Consider the following 24,480-nt stretch of genomic DNA (forward strand, 5'->3'; position numbering starts at 1 on the left):
CATTTATCACGGGGAGTGTTCCGAAGAGCTGTTTAACCTGATTCCTGCCGCCGAATTCCACCTTCGCACGACACGCCACAAGTTAGGTTATCATATATATATTATCATATATATATACGGTTTCTTCCACGTACTACAAAGCTGTGTAATGAACTTCCTTGTGCGGTACTTCCGGGACGATACGACATGGGTACCTTCAAAAAAAGCGCGTAAACCTTCCTTAAAGGCCGGCAACGCTCCTGTGATTCATCTGGTGTTGCAAGAGATTGTGGGCGGCGGTGATCACTTAACAACAGGTGACCCGTACGCTCGTTTGTCCTCGGACTAGTAAAAAAAGGACTCCGCGCCATGATATTAGCAAGTGAAGCACCTTTATGCTAGTGTGTGTGCGGTTACGGGGTATAACAGTTACACGATTTTGTCTCCTTTAAATAATCATATGTCCACAAATACTTTTATATTATTGTTTTTACACTTTTTCACAACGCACGATGGCATTTAAAAAATATTTTATTGCGACGCAAACTGATCTGTCACAGACGATGGCAAATCTCATAATGGCGGCCGATCGGCTTGTATTAGTGTAAGTGTATGCGTGGGGCTATGTATTTACACGTTTACCGGCTTGTTTTGGTGCACTCACTGTTACGTAAGGTGCCACGGAGTCCTTATTTTTTCTCGTCCGTGTTTAAATATTCGTTTATTGTATTTTGGTTTTGATTTACCAATGCTCTAACGGCCGTTCCCAATATACTATCTACAGATAGAGATAAATTACTACCTTCTACTGTCAGTAATTAGGTGTCAATAATCTGAAGATGTCCCAATAAACCCGATAAGTCATTCTTATCGCTTTATAATGGGAAGCGTGAATTGCTATATCCATACAAACTTCTATCGCTGGTAAGCTATACGTCGTCCCATTGACAGACAGCGTGTACGGATAATGTGAGATACCGTCGATAAGTTTATTGGGACAGAAAAGTCAACGATAGTTACAATTTTTATCTCTAGTAAGAGATAGACTGAATATTGGGAACGGCTGTTAATAAATAAAATAAATAATCAATATGATTTGTCAGAAATGTGTCAAATGTCAATAATTGTTACTTGTCAATTATTTATTTAAAAAAAAAGATGTGGTGTCGTGGGACTCCAGGTAGGAACGAAGTTCCTTCGGCTAATGTAGAATCGACACAATTTGTAAAAAAAAAAATCGTGTTCAATTTTATGTAAGTTTTCTTGATTTTTCTCTTAAATTTTGCAGATTAGTTTTTATTTAAGTACAGGAAAGTATTAAGGAAATTCAGTATTTTAGGAAATAATAAATAATAAAAAAAATTGTTATCCAAAATATCAATTGAAATAACTTTATTTTTGTTTGATAACATAAAATTACATAGAAATAGAAATAATTACAAAATAATCTTCTGCATGTGTGTATGATTTTTATATAAATATTTACGTCAGTTGATCAATGAACCTTTGAATAAATTGTAGAGTTTATTATTATTATTATTATAAGTAATTCGTATTAATCATAATAAAGTCCATTAGAAAGAGAAAGGTATTATACACTACTCGCTTGTGTATACGACTGTCGCGCCTGCGCACGTCTCATTTAACGGTTTTATTCCACGGACTTTTTCTAACGGTTTTACTATCACATTTTTTTCAGTTCGGTCCCGCAGCAAAATCCCTATCTCCTCCAAGCCTGCCGTAAGGAACTTCGTCCCAAAAATATTCAGCAAGATATTGTAGGTCATAAAATCCCAAAAAAAAAAGCAAGATATTGTCGCGTAGCAACGCTTCGACGTACATGAAGAGAGTTACGTTCCGGACGTTTTTTCCCGATTAGGGTACCCCTCCGCATCGTCCCCTAAGGAACTTCGTTCCAAAAAATACTGCATAATTAAAAAATAAATAAATAATTATAATTGCAGAAGTTGATAAAAAATTCTAGTGCGGCTTCTAAAATTAGTATCAATTTATAGGTAATTAATGTTGGAATCGATTCTAACCGACCGTTTATTTTTCATTACATTTATAACTTTTTTTATCGATTATTCAAGTGATTTTTGGTCCGTTTGTATCTCGCCAGTGTCTCGCGGGACGTCACCGAGGTGAGACGTGTGCCAAATTATTGCGCGCGCGTTTTTTTCTGCTCTGTAAAAGATATACGAAATAAAAAAGATAGTAAATAGTTACTGTATTTGTAAAGATTAAGTTTATTCGATTATTACTTATTGTGTAAATATTTTGTATACTTACAACGTTTAAGACGGTATATTTGTGATTGTTTTTTTAAATGGCAAATAAAAGAAATAAAATCAGAACTAAATCACATTTGAAGGCGAAAAAAATTGCGAAAGAAATATGGTGAGTAATACATTTTATTCATTTATTGCTATTGACCACAGTAACAGTATTAAAAAAATATATTTCCCTACAGTAGTGAAACGCCTTCGATGTGGGTTCCAATCTTTTATACTACCATATTTTATTGTTTCAGTTCAAAAATGAAAAGAAATAAAAAAGGTTTATTTGTTGGAATAAAAGACAACGAGGAACAGTAAGTGCTCTCTTTATTTTCTCACTCACTCTCGCACAGTCTGAATATAAGTATAGGAGAAAGCACCTATTAGAAGGCGCACAAGATACCTAACTCTGCGGGCGTGTTTGAACTTCAAGAACATATCCCTGCCAGCACTGGTCATCACATTCATCAGTGATAGCGAATATTTACTTTGGAAAAAACTGAACAAACGTAGTCAGAGAGATAGCGACAAATTTTGGGAAGGTCCTTTAGGCAAGTCGAAACCCGCACTGCAAATCTTTAAGCGACTCAGGCGAAAATAAAATACATATTTTTAGCAACTTCATTTTTTATGCAGCATTATGTTTCTTATTTACTTTCTTTTCTTTTATTTATTTTCTTAGTTACCATAAACCTATAGTTTTAATGATAAAAATTCCTGAATAACCTACAATATGTATTGTAAGATAGTATTTTAAACGATATTAACTTCTCATTTATTCAATAAAAGAAATAAAAAGAATTCTTATCTGTCACCACGCTCAAAAAGTGTAACTTGAATTAGTATCAAAGAAAAAACTTGAATTAATATCAAATAAAAAAAATACTGCATAAATAAATAATAATAATTGCATAAGTTGATAAAAAATGCTATAAAATAGCTTTACCACGCAAGTCCCCGAGTGCTACACGTCTTTTTTTAGGATTATCTTTTTGTAGATACTACATAGATACAATACCCATTCATGGCTCAAGCTCATTGACAAAATATGTGTCACAGTGTAAAAATATACAAACAATATTACAAGAAGGTCGTTCATGCCACGGAGTAATTACTTTTCACAGAGTAGAACATGTTTTATTTTATTTTATTGAAGTACAAAGGTTACAATTAAACAGAAAATATATCACACGCGCTTTATCATATTTCATTAACTTCCCAAACTATTCTATTTTAAGGCATTCGTCATATGCTTAAGGTAAATTGAGTCCCAAACACCACGTTTTGACTGCACGGAAAATAAATTTTATGGCAAGAAAACATCGAATTTTAAATATTTTTTGATGACAATGATAAGTTTAGGATTAATGTTAGTAAGTTATAGGATTCGAAACACGATTGACTAAACTTGATTCGATACAATAAAATGGCAGTTTCCTCTAAATCTTCATTTTTAAAGAGATACTTCTACGGAAATCCAGTTCTATTTGCTAGTTATTTAACAATTTTCACTTAAATTTCATTTATATGACCCGTTATAAATACTTCACACGATTGCGGCTTTATTTTATTCGAAAAGAGTATTATTTTGAAGCAAGAAATACATTTATGGAAAACGTCCAGTGAAATTGCGCGCGGGTCGGCCATAACACGGCTCTCGCCTTCCATCAGTCGGCCGCAGGGCCTCGTCGAGAGCGTTCGTATACAATTTTGAAGCGCTGCCCCCAAAAGAAACGATATTAAATAAGAGATTACATTTCGATTTGTACTATTACATATTCTTTAATTTTGCTACAATTATGGTGAATAAGAGTAACCAAACAAAAAAATGTTCGCGATTGAAGCTCAAGAGACTCAAATTGATGAACCTGAAGAAGGAAGTATTTTTCACATATACATACATACTCACACACATAGATGTATATATATATAAGTAACAGGTAGGTACATTATTATGTAATATTATATTTTACAGGACTCCTGTCAATTCAAAATATTTTATTATTATTATTATTGCACTAGGTAAAGATACCAATGAATGAAAAAATGGAAATTAACTCTTGGAAAAATAAAATGGAGCCAAAACTTATAAGCTTTTACCAATCTGATGTACTTCCAGAGTTGGTAGATTCTCGTCAAACTCGTGGGATGCCATTGAGAGTTTCCCAAAGATTAATAATAATTAATCAATAAATATCGCTGGACATTTCACACAGCATCATCTAGCCCTAAAGTAAGAAGAGTTTATGTTATGGCTACTAGAAGACTAATATATTTATATGGAAAACAAACATATTTTTATTACAAAATATATGGAACACCCAGACCTCCGGAACAAATAATTGCAGATCATACAAATGTTTGTCCCGTGACCTTCTGCGTAACAGTCGGACCTTCAGCCACCGCGCCACATCGGTCGTCAGTTTATACTTAGTTATAATCAGCTTATAAATTATCGGTGGTCGAAGAATAATAAAAATAAAGATCTTAAATACCTATTATCTTCAATTCAACCAAATCTTTGCCACTTTTCATATATACAGTTTACTCATAGTACACTGATATTTATATGAATACAACAATCCATAAATAAGTTATGGATAAGTTTTTCGAAAGTGGGGGCATTTTAGGCACCGGGGCATCTTAGTGCCACGTCCCTAATAGGAATATTCTAGAGATGAAAAAAACAAAATATCAAAATTTGTTCGATTTGCAAGAAGTGTAGGTACCCAACTTATCTTATTCCTTTATGTGGAGTAAGACATCATAGCTAACGGATCCCTGGTGGTGTATGATAACCGCCGCCCAAACTCTCCTGCAACACCAGAGGAATCACATGAGCGTTGTCGACCTTGTAGGATTAGACTTGCAGCATAGCATACATTTCAATAAATTATTAGGTATCTGAATTTATTACAAATATATTCCTTTCTATATATATACCCAATTGTACCTACCCATACCTACTTCATAAAATGTAGGTGTCTATGTAGTTAGTATCGTTAGCCGGCAGGTGGGGTGGAGCACACCCCGCGCCGTTGATTGTCCGTCCTCGTCTGCCATCAACTCGATCACACTTCGCCTTAAAAGGAACTTCTTGCCACTATTTGTTAAGGACAATGTATTAAAAACAATAAAGAATTTTATTTATTATTTTTATTATCTAACTAATATAAAACTGTAAATCTAAGTACACAGTTGTACACAGCTTAATATTGTTAGAATCGCCAAGTAGTGACATTACAATTTCTATAGTACGAGTATTTCTTAAGTCTAATTTTAAATTTTTACAAAGACTTTGAATAAATATGTTTGTCTTGCAATTATTTACAACTGAGCTCGTTGCATAATTGACTGATACAATAAAGCTGATTATAATGTACGACATTGTTGTTAGAGTCTTGCAAAAATCATTGGTTTACAAATGACCCATAGTTCATATTACCAGTCGAAGACTCCTTTGCACAGGATGCCGGCTAGATTATGGGTACCACCGGTATGTGTAAGCATTATTGTGTTTCAGTCTGTAGGCCGCCGTAGCTAGTGTAATTACTCGGCAAATGAGACTCAACATCTTATGTCTCAAGGTGATGTGTGCCGCTCAGAATTTTTGGGTTTTTCAAGAATCCTGAGCGGCAGATATCCATTGTAATAGGCAGGGCGTATCAAATACCATCATCTGAACGTCTTGCTCGTCTCGTCTCGTCTCTTATTATCATAAAGAAAAAATTTGTTCCTATGTATGTATGTAATCTAATTTTACCTTTTTCCCATAAAAGATCGCGTAAGGTTTCCAGAACAGAAGAAAATTGTCAATATATTAAAACAGAAGTGGAGGGAGACCCAAGACCTTTATATGTGAGTATTCTTATCATTAATCTATACAGTAGACTGTCAGTACAGACAGACTAATAGACACAGAACAAGATAAAAGTATGAAAGAAGAAAGAAATAGGAAAAAAGGAGAAGAAAAAGATAAAGAGAACAAGGACATTAATAATGTTTGTCTCACTCATTTTCTGAGATTCACAATACTTAAATACGTAGAAACCAGTGACGATGAAGAAACTCAACCACACAAACGAAGAAAAAGATTTAAGTTTTGGTGAATTTTTAAATCATTATCATCCGAGTACTAAATAATATACGTACGTAACAAGATGATAACTTGTAAATGTTGTAGAGAACATTTAACTACTTTTCAGTTATCTTGTTTTGTAGTCGTATATCATATACGTGTTTGGAGTCTGTATTTTTGTACAGCAAGTAAATTGTGTTTTAAATAGTTTAGTTTCTTAGGAAACTTACTTTGTACTACACATGATGAAGAACACATTAATGTTATTAACTTTTGATTAAGGATTGGTCTCCGCTGCGTTGCAACTAGATACTGAAGGCGTAGTCGCAAAGTGCGGCAAATAATACTACGCCTAAAGAAGGTTAAAGCCATCACAGTATATATGTACAAAAGATGAAATACAAATAATCATTAAAAATTACATATTACGCGTGATGACCGTTATAAATTTTAAATCTATTCTGTGGTGCACTCACAATCCCTGCAAATGTCGTGCAGAGTACCTACTACAAAAATGATCATCGTGTCATACACATTTATCGAGACATTTTTAGGGTTCAGTAACCGAAGAGTAACCAACGGAATTCACTAAGATCCGCCGTCACTCAATCTATCAGTCAGTGGGCTGTGTCTTAAACCGAATTAATTACATAGTTGATGTACAGACCTACTGACAAGTGATAATGAAACTCAAGATATCAAATAAATTATTAATATAAAATTACAACTGCGCGCCTATTTTGCATGTGTTGGCATATATTTGTTATTCCTGCCACCCCAATTCCTCCAGAAACCTTAGCAACCTCCTGTCCTTCGTAAAGACATTTGGGAGTGTGTTTGGGGTACCAAGATGTTGAGCCCGGTAAGTTGCTACACCTGGACAATGCAGAAGTACATGTGCAGCACTTTCATCTGCCCCCGTGCAGGTTAGCACCACCTTTTATTAATTAAAAAACAGGTGTTGATTGCAGAAGGGTAAAACTTTGAAGTAGTATGTGTTTTTAACGCTGAAAAATTTTGTCACAAAAATATATTTAGGGGTCACCCATATTATTTATGGGTTTGAAAAATAGATGCTGGCCGATTCTCAGACCTACCCGATATGCACACAAAATTTCATACAAAACCGTTTCGGAGGAGTTTGGTAACAAACACCGGGACACGAGAATTTTATATATTAAACTAGCTGACCCGACAGACGTTGTTCTTTCTGTACATATTAAGTTAAATACAAAATTTTAAGAATTTGTCAATAATATTTCGTAACATCTATAAAAATAATCGTCATCGAATAAATAAATATAAATAATAAATACGAGCGGTTGACATGAAGTAAAAATTTTTATTGTATGTTCTGTTTTAGTTATAAAATAAAATACAAACCATGTGGCTTTTATTCCAACATAAGATTCTACTCGTGAAAGAATTTTCAAAATTGTTCTCATAGATGTTTGTCATACAAACAAATAAGGGTATGGCGAATTACCACTGAGGCTCCACAACAAATAAGGGTATGGCGAATTACCACTGAGGCTCCACAACAAATAAGGGTATGGCGAATTACCACTGAGGCTCCACAACAAATAAGGGTATGGCGAATTACCACTGAGGCTCCACAACAAATAAGGGTATGGCGAATTACCACTGAGGCTCCACAACAAATAAGGGTATGGCGAATTACCACTGAGGCTCCACAACAAATAAGGGTATGGCGAATTACCACCGAGGCTCCACAACAAATAAGGGTATGGCGAATTACCACTGAGGCTCCACAACAAATAAGGGTATGGCGAATTACCACTGAGGCTCCACATTAGTCGGAGGAGTAAATCAGTGTATGATCACAGTAAAATATATTATAAACTAGCTGACCCAGCAAACGTTGTATTGCCGATATGAAAATCGCGATACAAAAGTAACTGTTGATCGTAGATGGGTGAAAAATTGAAGTTGTATGTATTTTTTAATGCTGACTCATAATCAAACAGATTAAAAAAAAATAAAAAAAAATTGGCGTGGACCACCCTTAACATTTAGGGGGATGAAAAATAGATGTTGTCCGATCCTCAGATCTACCCAATATGCACTGAAAATTTGATGAGAATCGGTCAAGCCGTTTCGAAGGAGTTTAAGGACGCGTTTACGAATCCGACAAAAATAAATATTTTTCGGTAGAGTTTGTGATGAAATGAAACTAAATCTAACAAAAAAAAATTGCCACACATAGATTACTTCTTTATCTCCAATTAGCGGGAAATATTTGCTTTAAAATTTTGATATTTTATGTCGTAAAAACGATTATCCGTTAACTCTTCACACAAAATTGACGAAATGGGGCTTCATTCAGGATCAGTTTTCTGCTACTATTTACATAATTATGTCTTTTTAAGGATAACAGATATAATAATTTCAAAAAAACGGGAAATAAATTAATGAATATGTTATAAATAATCTCAGGAAAAAATAAAAATGAGACGTCTAAAATTCATATATTTTTCTGATAAGCATGAGCTTTAAAGTGTGGTATTAAGGGTTATTTTATTTTGTCCCTCTGTACACATTGCACAGAGAGATCTATCGAAACAACGAAAGATCGCTGTACGAACATGAATATTTTTTATAAGCTCTACAATACTGTCTTTGATACTTTACATATTTTGAACGCAGTCAAATTTTCAAAAAAATATGTTTCTGTATTTTTTTGAAGAATTAGTGATTTATTTTCATCTCTAAATATAAGGTCTATATTAAATCGAAATCCAAGATGGCGCCTATGAAATACACCAACTTCTCTTCATGGGTGTCATTTTTATGGTTTTCGGGGTCAACAATAACGAATATCGGGTCAAAATCGAAATTCAAGATGGCGCCTATGAAAATTACCAACTTCTCTTCATGGGTGTCACTTTCATGGTTTGCGGGGTCAACAATAACGAATTTCGGGTCAAAATCGAATTTCAAGATGGCGCCTATGAAATTCACCAACTTCTCATCATGGGTGTCATTTTAATGGTTTTTGGGGTCAACAATAACGAATATCGGGTCAAAATCGAAATCCATGATGGCGCCTATGAAATCTACAAAATTTTCTTCATGGGTGTCATTAATTTTTTATTTGCGCGGCGGCCATCTTGTGTTACAAAAATGATCCCAAAATCGTTCTCTGCACCCTCGAGAACCTCGGATACGATACCCATATTGTGGAATCATTTTTTTGCGCAGCGACCATCTTGTATTTCAAAAATGACAAAATCGTTCTCTGCACCCTCGAGAACCTCGGATACGATAACCATATTGTTGAAATCATAATTTTGTGCGGCGGCCATCTTGGATTTCAAAAATGATCCCAAAATCGTTCTCTGCAACCTCGAGAACCTCGGATACGATACCCATATTGTGGAATCATTTTTTTGCGCAGCGGCCATCTTGTATTTCAAAAATGACAAAATCGTTCTCTACACCCTCGAGAACCTCGGATACGATACCCATATTGTTGAAATCATAATTTTGTGCGGCGGCCATCTTGGATTTCAAAAATGATCCCAAAATCGTTCTCTGCACCCTCGAGAACCTCGGATACGATACCCATATTGTGGAAATCATATTTTTGCGCGGCGGCCATCTTGGATTTCAAAAATGATCCCAAAATCGTTCTCTGTACCCTCGAGAACCTCGGATACGATACCCATATTGTTGAAATCATAATTTTGTGCGGCAGCCATCTTGGATTTTAAAAAAACTGCGTTTACTACACACGACGTTATGCGACCGAATTGCCATCTAAAGTTCTAATATTTAACTACTAAACGAATACATCAAACAATTATCAAAAATACATAGGTATTAAAAAAAACAAAATTCAAACTTGCTAAAGTATCAAATTCATTTCATTCCCGCAACTGACTTTAAGTACGTGTATGTGTTTGAGCGGTGTCAGTGTAGTGGTGCGATTCGATACCTCTCTGTTTTGAGAACGCGTCCTTAACTACAAACACCGCGACATGAGAATTTTATATATTAAATATAGCTCAAGCACACGAAAAGTTACAAAAGTTCGAAACAACACACGATAAAGTTGCATGTCTTAACATTATCATGGCGCACATCAGAGCAGACTAATTTTCTTTTATGATAAAAAGAGCTCACAGCTAAGATGCCGAGCTAACCACAAACAATTCGACCTAACGACGATGCTCTACTGGGGATATGCACAGGTTTGGCAGTGACACTGCCTTAGAGCCCCCCCCCCCCCCCCCCCCCCCCCCTTTACGTTTCTCACTTCTCAGTCTGCCGCTGCGGGTCACGGAGATAACATTTTCGGTTTTACTGTTATAATGCCGTTTTGTTCAGTGAAATGGTGTGGAAAGCGTAGTACAACGTCTAGTCTCACGAAAGATGGCACGACATTTCACAGGTACATCATTAAAATAATTAATTACCTAAAAATAAAATATAAAAGACCTCTTTTTCTTGTCTCTTTTCACGTCCCTTTCTTTTGTAGATAAATTCACATCACTTTACAGCACTGAATTACCTAATAAAGTGTCTGTTATTTAAAGTTTTATTATATAGACTGGACTAGAGTTAAGCGAAGTATCATTCTGCACGAAGACGCTAGTCTATTATAACACTTGAATTAAGTAGGTACTTACTTAAATTAATTGCAATTTTTTAGTTTTTCAAATTCGAATATTTTTATTCAAAATAGGATTTAAAATCACTTATTGAACGTCAAAAACTACCACCCATTCAAAAGAGACTGCCTCAGACCTGAGAAGAATGGGCGCAAGAAACTCAGTGGGCTTCTTTTTAATATAAAATATGGATTACAATGTGATATCGTACAATAAATATTTATAACTAGCTGACCCGACAGACGTTGTTCTGTATATAATAAATAAAATAATGTTTTTATATGAATTTGCCAATAATATATCATAACATCAAAAATTACTTCGTAAAATATGCACCCTGCTGTCGTAATGAAATTGTTTCACAACAGAACTGTCAAACCGTGCGTCAATAAATTCTCTCATAGATATTATGTATGAACACATCAAAGGAAAAACAAAATTGTTGTTTTTATTTAATTTAGCAGCATTTTCCTATTTATTCACCTTATAAACCTTCCCTGGACTTCCACAAATAATTCAAGACCAAAATTAGCCAAATCGGTCCAGCCGTTACCGAGTTTTAGCGAGACTAACGAACACCAATTCATTTTTATATATATAGACTAGTGGACCCAACAGACGTTGTCCTGTACACATGTTTTAAATTTGAAAAATCGGTCCAGCCGTTAGGAGCAGTTCACTAACATACACATGAGCAGGATAATTATATTATATGGGCGGAATTGGGAATCTAAACCAATCTCAAATTCACTGAAACAAACAAAAAAGTCATCAAAATCAGTCCAGCCGTTTAGGAGGTAGTTTAATTGTGAATCTAAACCATTTTCGAATCCACCTGAAGACACACACCAATCTCAAATTCACTGGAACACACAAAAATATCATCAAAATCGGTCCAGCCGTTTAGGAGGTAGTTCAATTGTGAATCTAAACCATTCTCGAATCCACCTGAATACACACAGAAAGTTTCATTAGAATCGGTCCAGCCGTCTAGGAGGAGTTCAGTGACACACACGCACACAAGAATTATATATATAAAGATTAAAGAGCCTTAGGGTGTTTGCTTTATTCTCAGTCCGTGGTGTCATTAAGAAAATCGTTTATGCTATAGTAACCCTTCCCACACAAACGTTTTTAACAATTCTTTTAAATTTCGTAACACATTTGTTTTGTAAATTTCTGGGATCATATTGTAGAAGCATATACATCGCCCAACAAAAGACTTACTAACTCGACGCAACCAAGTAGTAGGCAGAACAAGTTTATGTTTGTTCCTCGTGTTAACATTATGAATATCACAGTTTCTAGAAAATTCCTCAATGTGCTTATGAACATACAGAACATTATCAAAAATGTATTGAGAAGCAACAGTCAAAATGTTTATTGCTTTAAATTTTTCTCTTAATGATTCTTTAGGACCTAGGTTATAAATCGCTAGGTTATAGTATTACTCTGATTAAAGTTATTGCTGCACATTTGTTTTTACTTACATCCTTACAATAGTATTTTTGTTTTGCATTAGTAATAGTTTTATAATTTAGAGAAATCTAAAGCCGCGTCCGCTGCGCCTTGTTTTCGTGTTTGTTAACACAAAAAACTTGTTTTACCTGTAAACAGATGAGGGGCGTGGCTTAACATTTGAGAAATGGATAACATCACCCGCGTTCGCCTGCGGGGAGGGAAATTAACACATAATTTGCTAGCGTTCACTGGATGAAGACGTACCTATCATTCGTAGCTAGCGATAATTCTATTTGGTTTGTTTGTTATGGAGTCGATAAAGAAAATAGTTTGTTTTTTATACAACTAATAACAGAAAGACCGGTTGTTTGGAATGTAACATTGATAGATCATAAAAAAAAATACAAAAAGCTGGATGGAATTTGTCGGAACTCATATTTGAAAAGAAACATAAACAGGTGCAGCGGACGGACTGTTTTGCTAACATGTTTTGTTAAAAAATTGGCGCAGCAGACCCTGCTTAATTTAGAGATTGCTATTGTAATTTTGGTTTCTCTCTATTGTACTCGAAGTAAATAAATTGAACAGCATTATATTACAAATATTGCTTATTAGATATCAAATTTATTACTAATAGCAGTCAGTTGTATTCAGTTAGGCACTGCATGTCTAAGCAATAATCAGTGTGGTCCTAATTTCCAGTAACCGATGGTCTAAAACCATTAACAAGGCCGGTCTGTGTAACCATTATATTGTAGAGGTCCGACCACCAATCTAACCATTATCATAGTAGTCCAACAAGTATAATAGTCTCATTTAATACCATAAAACCCATCAATCTATCCGTGCAGCTCTTTTTAATGTGTAAACACATGACACACATTTGGTACGACGGAACCATCGGACGCAGTCTTGTTGCGTACGCGGCGAGAACCGGAATTAACCGGTTGACGATCGCACAGACAGTTGACAATCTCAAGGTTAGCGCGACACATATATGAGAAAAAATTGAAATGTATTATATTTTAACCATTCCAAGGGCTCCAATAGGTAAGAAAATAATTGATAATACACACATCAAAAAAGTCTAAGCAACATGTACTAATTAAAATTTTAGGATGGTTTTTCACATTGTAACGTTGTATTTTATTTTTAAAATAATATTTTTAGGGTCCTATGATGTAAAAATAACAGCTGTTGTCTTTCTAAAGAAAATGAATTTATTGTGAAAGAATAGGATTAGAAAAGAATGACAGGATTTAATACAAAGTACGACCTCCTCTGCTATTCAAAACTTGTCGGCAACGATTATTCATTGAATTAATGAGACTGTTTATTTCATCTTGCGCTACAATTCCAAGGGAGCGACCCTTGGAATTGTAGCAAGTCCTTCAGCTGTTGGGTTGTTGTCACTCCGTCCAAGTCCTTCAAAACACGTATCTTGAGCATGTCACATGCGTGCTCGATTGGGTTGAGGTCTGGCGATTGTGCAGGCCAGGGCAATACCCGGACGTTCTCCGTTGCCAAGTAAGTATTGACTGGTTCGACGAGCTGTATGTGAACGCGCATTGTCATGCATTAACGTAAAATCGGAGCCAAAGGTTTGTACAAATGGATGGACATAAGGTCTGAGAATATCCTCAACGTAATTTTCAGCGTTCATGTTTCCATTTACAAAAAACGAGCTCTATTCGCCTGTTCTTCTGTTCTAATACCCGCTCATACTATAACTGTTGAGCCGCTGTATGGATGAACTTCCTGAATGCACCTGAGCCTTTCAGTATTTCCGGGCCGACGTTACACTCGCACCGTTCTTGTATCAGGCCTAAACCCGAATTGCGACTCATCGGAAAACATAATTTTATCCCATTGTTCCTGGGTCCATGTTCTGGGTTCTCACACCATTCATTTCGACGAGCGCGATTCCCGTGACGTATCGGTGGGCACCTAATTGGGCGTCGACCTCGTAGGCCGTACTTATGCAGTCAATTTCGCACAATTTGGGGACTTACATCAACACCACTTGAATTTTGTAGCCCCAAACTTATCTCTCGAGCGGTTAACATCGGCTGGCGTCTTGCAATCAGTTGTATGTACCGGTCTTGCCGAGCATTTGTACTCCTTTAACGGCCTGAATGCTGTTCAGCCAGTTCCCTTGTAGCGCTGCTAAAGACGACAAATACTTCTATGAATGCCAAAATACCGAAATATCTGAGATTGATTACTTCCCGCTTGCAACATCCTTACAGCTCTTTGCATTTCATTTGCCGTCAAACGACGTCGCTCCATGGCGTAAAGAATATCTAACAATTAAATTTTGTCGCCAACTTTATTTGAATGGTTGGTAAAATTATAAAATCAAGACTAAACATAGCAATAAAAACGCACTTAAATTCAAACAAATTCCCTTTCATTTAATTTTATGAAAAAAAAACAAAACATAATCGAAATATTTTTTACAACCAGCCAGTATGTCATCAATAACAAAAAAGTTTAGATACATATGCACTTTGAGTGAATAAAGACTTAGAAACTAATTAATATAAATTAAAGTAAATTTGTAATATCATGCATGTTGCTTAGACTTTTTTGATGTGTGTATGCATATTATTATGTATGTATATTTGTATGATCCTTTTGGTTATCGGATCCCTGTACTATTTCAAGGTTTTAATTAACATAGCAAATATTACCTCAATAGGGAACTCTTCAACGGGTAGTGGCACGGTCACGTAATTTTGTATATAAGTTTAGTTTTGACATCTAGTCACGTCTTTACTACGAACTGCTGCTGCAGTGATGATTGTCACCTTACGAGGGAACTCCTTATTAGTTAATAGCAAGAACACGAAACATTGTAGGTACTATGTAGATTAAATTTCGTTTTAAAAATAATGATTTAGTGTTTATTCCGAAAATCCTTACTAAAAATAATTACACGTGCTTCGCCTCTACACGACTACAGCATTTTCAGTAGCTGTTGGCTCACTAAATTCTGGAACGAGACTTCTGTTAATTTTCTTAACTCCATTATGAAATGTAGCTGCAAATAGAACTGTTTCCTCAAGAGGAAACTCCTTAACGGTTAGTAAAATGAACATGAAACTTTTAATATTTGTCTAAGCTAAGTTAAAAAGCATTTTTAATAAATGATTATCATCATTACATGGTTCTTATTTATTAAATTAAATGGAATAAATATTTAAGAATATCAGTATCTTTCAAATAGCTAATAATAATAAAAAAATTGTTTTATATTTCTTCTCTATGTGACAACCCTACCAAAATAGGTATTAATTTTGCCCGCTCTTAAGAAGCTTACTCTCTGTACCCTTTAGTTACTCATGTCCGTACCGAGTCACCGGACAAATAGGTGCGTGGCGCTAACCGAACCGTCCGATGGTCCGGCCGTACCAATTGGCACCATGTGTTTGGGCTATTCATTATCTCGCTCTGTCACTGGGACGTGTAAACAAGTGATGACAATGTAAGCATAAAAATACGTTAATTGTCAATTATTTACTGAGATTTGACATTCGAATAGCAGTCTAGTATTTAACTGCCTGTGGTCCGACTATTGATGAGAGGCGGGTATAATGTCCCATATGTATGAGGGTATGAAGGTATGTTGCCTCCTAATACTTTAGATCGATTTTAGTAAATGATTTTTCGGACGATAGACGTCATTATTAATTAAGGCGAAGAGTAAGCAGAAAACATGCAAACAAGGTGTTTTTAGACAAGTTTTTTGGTGAAAATATAGCATTTTGAGCTATGAACACTACTTAATCCTGTTACACATATACTTTAGTCTTATTTGTAGGTTTCTAATGCTTGCTGTTGGTTATAGTTTTCACTCCAGAGCCTTTTTTAACTACCACTTTTCCTTGCAGTTAAACAATGTTTTTGGCATGGCATGACGCATTTTCTTAGTAAAACTCTCAGAAAAGCTATTCGTATAGCTTTACTTTTTTGTGTAGGTATATTTGTTCAGATTAGGAATGAATAACGAGGATTGTAAGCATGTAAACTGTTTTCCACGCAAGAATTTTGAAAATATTGGCTTTGTTACGTAGATGGCGGGCCGGAAGCCGTGAACTCATATCGCTCAAGGTCGCTGGCATTTAGTGTCGCCTTAATATTGCTAAACGAAGAGGACCTCGAACGTATTTTATTAATTTTCTAACTTTGTTCTTTAGGTTTCCCAAGTGTCCTAAACTAAAGGAGAAGTGGATTATCGCAACATGCCGAGACAGCAATTGGTTTCCTGGAAAAAACAACGTAATTTGTTCTAATCATTTCACTAAGGATTGTTTCCGCCTTTTTCGAAATCGACGCTTCCTGTTCGAAACTGCTGTGCCTACACTAATGTTACCATGTATGGTATGGTATTCATTATTATATTCATATTACATAAATATTTTAATTTGGTAAAATTTAATAAATTACAGATTATTTCTTTTTACGTTGACTATATTAACTTGCATAACAATAATTAATATGTTTCATTATTATTCCGTTATACCGTAATTGATTCGAATCAGTTATGAATATCCACCGTATCTATCGTATTTGAGTATTGCCCATCACTAATGAGTTGTCTCTGACATTGCTAACTTTGACAAGTCTTTGAACGATCCAATGAAAACTAGCCGACCTCCCGCGCAACCCGCCAGGTTTTGGCGGTTTTGTTTTCGTAGGTACTAAAATGCATGAAAGCGAGGTCTTTAAGGTTTAATTGTCTGTGGAGCTAACGAAGTAAACCCATTTTAAATTTTACAATTATTTTACCATTTTTTTATTATCATTATTATAAATATATTTTAATATTGTTTTATTCATAATAATTTGAAACTGTCAATAAGTAAAAAAATATTTAACTACACAACTTTGTTTTTATCGATATCCAATGCAACCACTGTGTGACTCACAGCATTTCTATCAAAAATTACGTGCGACTTGCAATCTTATGAATACGTTGATGTAGCCTAAGCATATGGTCAGATTATGTACGGCTGGGCACCATCTGATGGTCAGTCATGTGGGCGCATCGCACCAATTGGTCGGCCGTTGTACATGTGTATGTGTGTATTACAAGCACTCACTTACACTTAACAACTAGACTCACAATCACGCTCAAAAATAACCTTAATAAAAACTCTGCCCACGCGTCTAATAGGAGTTTTCATTCAGTTATGTTTCGACCGCGCTTTGATTACAACGCCACGCAATGACAGTGTTCATTGAATAACGGTAAACGGAAACTCTTTAAAAAATTGACATTATTTCAACGTAATAAGAATATTCAAAAAAAAAGATTTAATTTTTTATTTGTTCAGTTGTTTTTTTTTTACATGACCACTCCACTGCAATAATACATATACATCATAAGTAGTGTTACTCCTTCCTATGTGAGTATTCATAAGACTTTGAACATTACTGCCACGAAATAAGGTTTTAATTTGAATGAATGTTTTAATATTATCTGTATAAGTTAATGTATACCTTCTACCTATACGTATGCAATGCCGCTCGTACATTTATTGACGACACGAGCGACGTAATCATTAAGATTAATTAAGAGACATATGGTGTTATTACAGAAAATAAAGGAGAATGGGACTTTTGGGCCTGATGGTTAACAAGTTGTAATATATTTTTAAAAATTGGTATATTTTTCTCATGTAAAATACAAAAAACTAGCTCATTTTGCAATCTACAAACCGAAAAAACATTAAAATATAGAAAATCGATTAAAATGTAATCGAATGAATATTTAATCGATTAAAATAACATTAAGGTCCAGTTATTTTATTTAAATAATATTAGTTGGGTGCATAGTTTACATGCGATTGACAATATTATTATAAATAAAATATATTATTTTCTCAGGAAAAAACAGAACTAAGCAATATATATTTTACTATGAATGATTTCGATCAATAAATCGATTTCCTGTGAAATCCGAGTTCCTCAACACTAACTTCAATTTGACAATGACAGTTTGACAGATCATTTCGTTTTTTCGTCATTGTCACTTCGTTTCTTATACAAATGATTTGTTTTCTTTACTGTTAATTCCGCCAATATTTGTTTTTAAACAATTCGACGCGTGTTTCGCCTCTACACGAGGCATCCTCAGGACGTGTTGTCTCGCCAAAATCTGGCACGAGACGTAACGCCTACTTCAATAAATTTACTTCGTTTCTTGTTGTATTCGTTGAGTAACTTGTTAACTACCTACCCAATTGAATTCCAAGGAATTCTTATCTGAGCAAATAAAACTTCTTTTAATTATAAAAGTACTACATAATTATATTATTTTAATTATAAGTACTATGTTATATCTAATTACCAATTGTCTTATATTATAATGCAAAAGAATGTCCTTTTTTTTTTTGAGAGGAGGAAATACGGTTACGTATTTACGCCCCGTTCCGGAAATGTCGGAATCGAGTGTCCGCGTAAGCGGACACCCCATACCGACTAAAACATCCTCTGTGCTGTTAGCAGCCCTGGCTTTCACAGCGAAGTACGACGTGGACCGTGGAGGCCGCAAAGACTACGCAACAACAGTCGCGGGGCGTCTCCTAAGGAGACTCGAACCTCAGACCGGCTGTGTGCTTGTGGGAGAGAATGTCTTTGCAGTAGTAGATAGGTATACGTAGATAGATAGGTATTTTTTATCTAAAAAAAAAACAAAGTTGTTACCCAGCTAATATAAGTATGTGATAAATCCTTAACAGCTAGGCATTTAATAAATCTACTATAGATCAGCTGTCAATATATAGTTTAAGACATACCTAACCTCAATTTTATATCTTCGATTACTCAGCTCCTAGATTGACAAATCTTGCTTAACTTTCAATTATGGATTATTCAAATGTTATCTTTTAAATGGTGTTACTTTCATCTTGTTATCAACTGGGCCCAGGAATGTACGGAAGCGTTTCAATCTTCTTTAAACATGGCTTAAACACGTGTTTTGTTAGACAGTGACCTAATTATAACAACAAAAAATTACGACGTTTAAAATAGTGTTTATCTTTTTCTTTTACAAAACAGTGTTTAGCTTATGTTTAAAATTAACTAAATCGCCGTTAAACACAACATAAACTGAAGTGTACAGGAACAGGAAAGCAATTTTTGACATCCATCTGTCATCATATAATCCAAATCTTCCTTAAGATTATAAATTATAATCTTTCCGTTAGATACACCTTAGACAAGCTTCAACTCTTGTTTTTTTTTTGTTTTTATTATGAAAAATAGAATTTCGATTTATTATTATATAACAGGCCAAAAACCACAGAGTTTGTCCGACATGTAAGAAGAAATACTATTATCGTCTACAATAAATATTAATATTAACTTATAAATACACAATTTAATAATATAGGTACAATACAAACGAAAAAATTTATGTAGGTACAACAACAACAGTACTTATTGTAGCACGGGTGAGTCGCATGGCCTGCCACCGCAATGTATTGAATTTTTGAGTGACCGTCTGTTTAAATATATTAATTAGTAAACAATACTCAACTTTATAACGAATAGTTAAGTACTCAATAGCGGATAGCACATCACGATACGCACTAATCATGGCTTCGGCAACGAAAGGCAACTCAAGACATAAAGTTATGACCAATATACAGGTTGTTTAAAAAGAATAACTTTAATTTAGTTTTAATATTGTTTGTATTTATCTTGTTTCTTATTTCTGGATTGATTGTATTAAGTAGGCGGGGTACTAAGTATGCTGTAGTTCTCTCACCGTATAAATTTGTGGCTTTCACCGTTTTATAAAATTTATGTGTTTGATTGCGTGTAATGGTTTCATGATTATATTTTTGTAGAATGTTCTCATTGAACATTTGTTCTTTTAATATATTGTAGTAAAATTTAGATTGTACCTTACAGTGTTTGAATAAATTGAACTCATCATTTTGGTTAATTTCTTTTATGTCTTTTGAAACAATTTGTTTTAAAATTCTTTTTTGCAACTTTTCGATCTCATTTAAATACGTTTTGTAAGTACTACCGTACGAACTAATACCATAACTTACTATTGTATCAGCAATGTGTTATAAAGCAACAGTAAAATTTTATAAGGTAGTTTACTATTAATTATTTTAATGTTTGCGAGGAAAGCTCTAAGCTTATCACAAACTGAATTTATTTGAGGGTGCCAGTTAAATAAATGGTCTATAATTAATCCAAGATATGTGTGCGTTTTAACCGAGTCAATTGTAGGACAGCTGCAAATACTAGGGTCCAAGTTGTGGTGAAAGCAAATGTGACTATGCGCTTTTACTATTTGGGTAGTATCAATTGTTGATTTTATGTACGGGGATCGAATATGTATTAGTTTGGTTTTTTTAGCGTTTAGGACAAGTCCGTTGTCATGCCACCATTTATTGCTTAAATCGAAGTCGCTTTGAAGTTTATCGAGAGCATCTTTGACATTCTTTTCACCTATTAACAGACATGTGTCATCTGCATATTGGTATGAGGTGCAATATTTTAGAACACTCGTCATGTCATTAACATAAGCAATTAAATGAAGCGGACCGAGCACTGATCCCTGAGCTGTGCCTTCAGTGATGGGAATCACCTTGCTAGAAGCATTTTCCACCTTTACATAATATGACCTATTTTTGAGGTAATTTCCACACCATTGAAGTAGATGACCTCTTATACCGGATCTTCTAATTTGTTTACTAAGCAACCATGATCTAAGATATCAAAAGCCCTGGAGAAATCTATAAATAGTGCTAGCACATGCTTCCTATTATCCAGGTATTGGTTAACAGTATCCGAAAAATCTGATAGAAGGGATGTTGTGCTCTTTTTTGGCTGAAAACCATATTAACTCTTGCATATTATTTTATGTTTAGAATAAAATGACTGCATCAAGGCACTTATGTATTTCTCCACTATCTTATCGATGGCTGATAGTATAGAAATGGGTCGATAATTACTTACTTCATCTTGTTTACCATTTTTAAATATGGGGCGAATAAAACTTAGCTTTAATTCGTCAGGGTTATTTGCTGTTAGAATGCTGCAATTAATAAGATGTGAGATTGTACTTGATATTTTGCTAGAAATAGTATTAATATATAAAATGTAATAGTATATTTTTATACTGTCAGTACCGGGAGCTTTTGAGTTATTCAAGTTACTGATAATTTTCTCTACTGATTCCTTCCCAGCTTTTCTGAAGTTTAAGCTCACATTAGACATATTGTTAGTTTTATGTTCTAATAATTTGACGTCACAGGTTAGGAGTATAGATTATAAATTAATATAAATTCTACCACAAACAGAATTTATTATTCGCCATAATTCCCTGGGATTTTTTGCATTCATATTAATTTTGTTTTGATAGAATTTATTTCGCTCTAGTTCCACTATTTTATTTCGAATTTTATTATATCTAAGACGAAGACACATGTTTGATGTATCTTTTTTCCATTCTTTGAAAATATTTTCCCTTTGATTTGATAACTGAATAATATACGGTTTTATCCATGGTTGCTTAAAATTCTTCACTTTGTATTTATCGTTATTAGGTCTGCGGGATTAAGTATACGCATGTGTTAAATACAAGCAATGTCTTAAGAACAAAATAAAGAACGCAAAACAACAGAAAAACACTGATATGTAATAGAACTTTTTTAAAACAAGTGTTCAACACATGTTGAACTTTTTTGTTATTATACAGATAATGTTTTTAATTTGGGTACTCTGGTTTTCATGTGTTTATAACGCAATATTACTTCTACTATTTTTCTGTGTTCTGTGACAGTGAGTGTAACCATCCTGAATACTTCGATTTACTTCGTTTTCTCTTGAAATGTTTTCACATGTACCTACTCTGCAGTCCGGATTATATATATTATAAATTAATTAATTGTTTTCCAGATTCATGTTGAACAAAAAAATGTTGAAGCAACGATAGTTCCAGAATTGTCAACGTCGAACTGGGTAAGACACCTACCGGTTCATATTACTAATTTGAGTTTGATTTCATTGTTTTTTGTATGAAAATACGGGACGAGACGAGCAGGACGTTCAGCTGATGGTAAATGATACGCTCTGCCCATTACAATTCAGTGCCGCTCAGGATTCTTGAAAAGCCCAGAAATTTTGAGCGGCACTACAATTGCGCTCATCAACGTGAGATATAAGATGTTAGGTCTCATTTGCCCAGTAATTTCTATAGCTACTGCCCCCTTCAGACCGAAATACAGTAATGTTTACACATTACTGCTTCACGGCACAAATAGGCGCCGTTGAGGTACTCATAATCTAGCCGGCATCCTGTGCAAAGGAACCTCCCACTGGTAAAAAGTTTAATGATGCTCCAGGTTTTATTTCCTTATTTGTGTGAATTAAGCGCATTATTTTCATATAAGTATTGAATTTCCAAGTAAAATTGTGTAATACAAATCTATTGATACATACGATCAAAAAGAATTCTAAAGGAATCAATTTTGAGAAAATAAATGCCTTTTGATCTATGTTGAGTATCACGCAGACTTCACATTTACATACGATAACGTTGAAGTAATTTTCAGAACACTACAGCCTATGACGTTAATGATACTCCAATGCCAGATGATGACGCTGAATACGAAGTTATTATAAAATCAGAAGTAGAATCCGATGATGAAGACCCTAGAGAACCCACCTCACAATTACCACAAGCTACTAAATGTTCTGCACCACTTCTTCAGCCTTCAACTTCAACTAAGGTACGTGCTTTGTCAGGAGATCGTCAAACTTCGGTAAATCAACAGAATAACGGAACGAATTCAAGTTATTCGTAATAACTCAGTAATAACCTTTACCTGCCATTTAGTTCAATTGAGTTGTAGAGAACGGAAAGCCATTTGTTGCCAGTCAGCCAGTTATTATAGGTATGAATTAGGGATTAATGCCTTCAAAACTGAGACTTCAGCGGTAGTTACGCAATTTGATATCACGTCTTTAGTAAATATGATAAATTTTCATAATTTACAATCCTACTGAGGCCAGCGATGAGATGATTTTGTATGAAGTCCATATTTTGGTACTTAATGTTTAACATTATAGTATAAATGTGTATGTAATAGAAATAACTGACCTTTTTATTGTAACAATATTTAGTTATGGCAAGTCTAGGTATATAAGTTTTCTGCCCTTTTTACAGTCGGCATCGCTATATTGTTTGAATAATATATATGTGATAATTTTCAGAATTTTACAAATAGGGTAGCTGATCCACCGATACCAACAAATGTCCAATCAGCTTCCGATTATGAAATATCTGTATCTAATACGCAGCCTGAAACTTTGAGAAGGTTTAACGTCAAGCGGAGAAACTCATCTGAACTGGGTAATCTACAGAATGACCATGACATTTTGGAATGGGCAATGAAGTTAGCTAGGATGTCCCCACAGCAGCGATTGTTTGCAAAAAAAGCGATCAACGCTGTAATATATGAAGCTGAACTTGGAAATCTACATGAAGATTCAGTGTGCATTAATAAATGTAATGAGAGACATTAAATAATAGTTTAAAAAGATCAAGTATTTATTGCTTTCATGGCACTTAGTGCTCTTAAGAAGTAAATATAAATCAAGAATTATAATTAAAATCATATTTATCATACTTCTAACAAATTTTATTATGAACTGATTAAATTTTTAATTGTTCGTCAGTTACACTAGCCAATATGATACTACAGGGCATGGATATTTGCATATCAAGTGCGAAGCGGGTATTCGACTCATTGAACACATCTTTGACGTCTGAGTAGAGTCACAGGATGCATTGGGCATTTTTGGGATTTCTCCAAAGCATTTGACTGCGTCCACCATGAAACTTTATTCCTTAAATTAAAACATTATGGAGTAAAAAATACAATCCCAAACCTGTTAAAATCATACTTAAGTGAAAGTTCAGATAGACGACGGTATTCAGGTAAACCTGTAGGAGTAGGTATTCCGCAGGGTTCTATTCTCGGTCCTTTCTTGTGTCCTATATATATTAACAATT

General features: G+C 34.5%; 1 protein-coding gene across 9 annotated transcripts; it reads left to right on the top strand.

Moving 5' to 3' along the window:
- Positions 1 to 2,123: 2,123 nt before the first annotated feature.
- LOC126969844 (uncharacterized) lies at positions 2,124 to 24,014 on the top strand. 9 transcript variants are annotated; one of them, XM_050815416.1, is made up of 6 exons: positions 2,124 to 2,379; positions 2,513 to 2,572; positions 16,631 to 16,814; positions 22,362 to 22,424; positions 23,018 to 23,194; positions 23,679 to 24,014. In XM_050815416.1, exons 1-6 carry the CDS (start codon positions 2,309 to 2,311, stop codon positions 23,988 to 23,990), a joined length of 867 nt encoding a protein of 288 aa, XP_050671373.1. In that variant the 5' UTR covers positions 2,124 to 2,308; the 3' UTR covers positions 23,991 to 24,014. The 9 variants fall into 9 exon arrangements, 4 of the variants coding, with proteins under 4 accessions (XP_050671373.1, XP_050671374.1, XP_050671377.1 ...); XM_050815417.1 differs by having other exon boundaries at positions 16,631 to 16,712; XR_007730474.1 differs by lacking the exon at positions 16,631 to 16,814.
- The last annotated feature ends 466 nt before the right edge of the window (positions 24,015 to 24,480 follow it).

This window comes from Leptidea sinapis, chromosome 19 (assembly GCF_905404315.1).
Source record: "Leptidea sinapis chromosome 19, ilLepSina1.1, whole genome shotgun sequence".
NCBI classification, from domain to species: Eukaryota; Metazoa; Arthropoda; class Insecta; order Lepidoptera; family Pieridae; genus Leptidea; species Leptidea sinapis.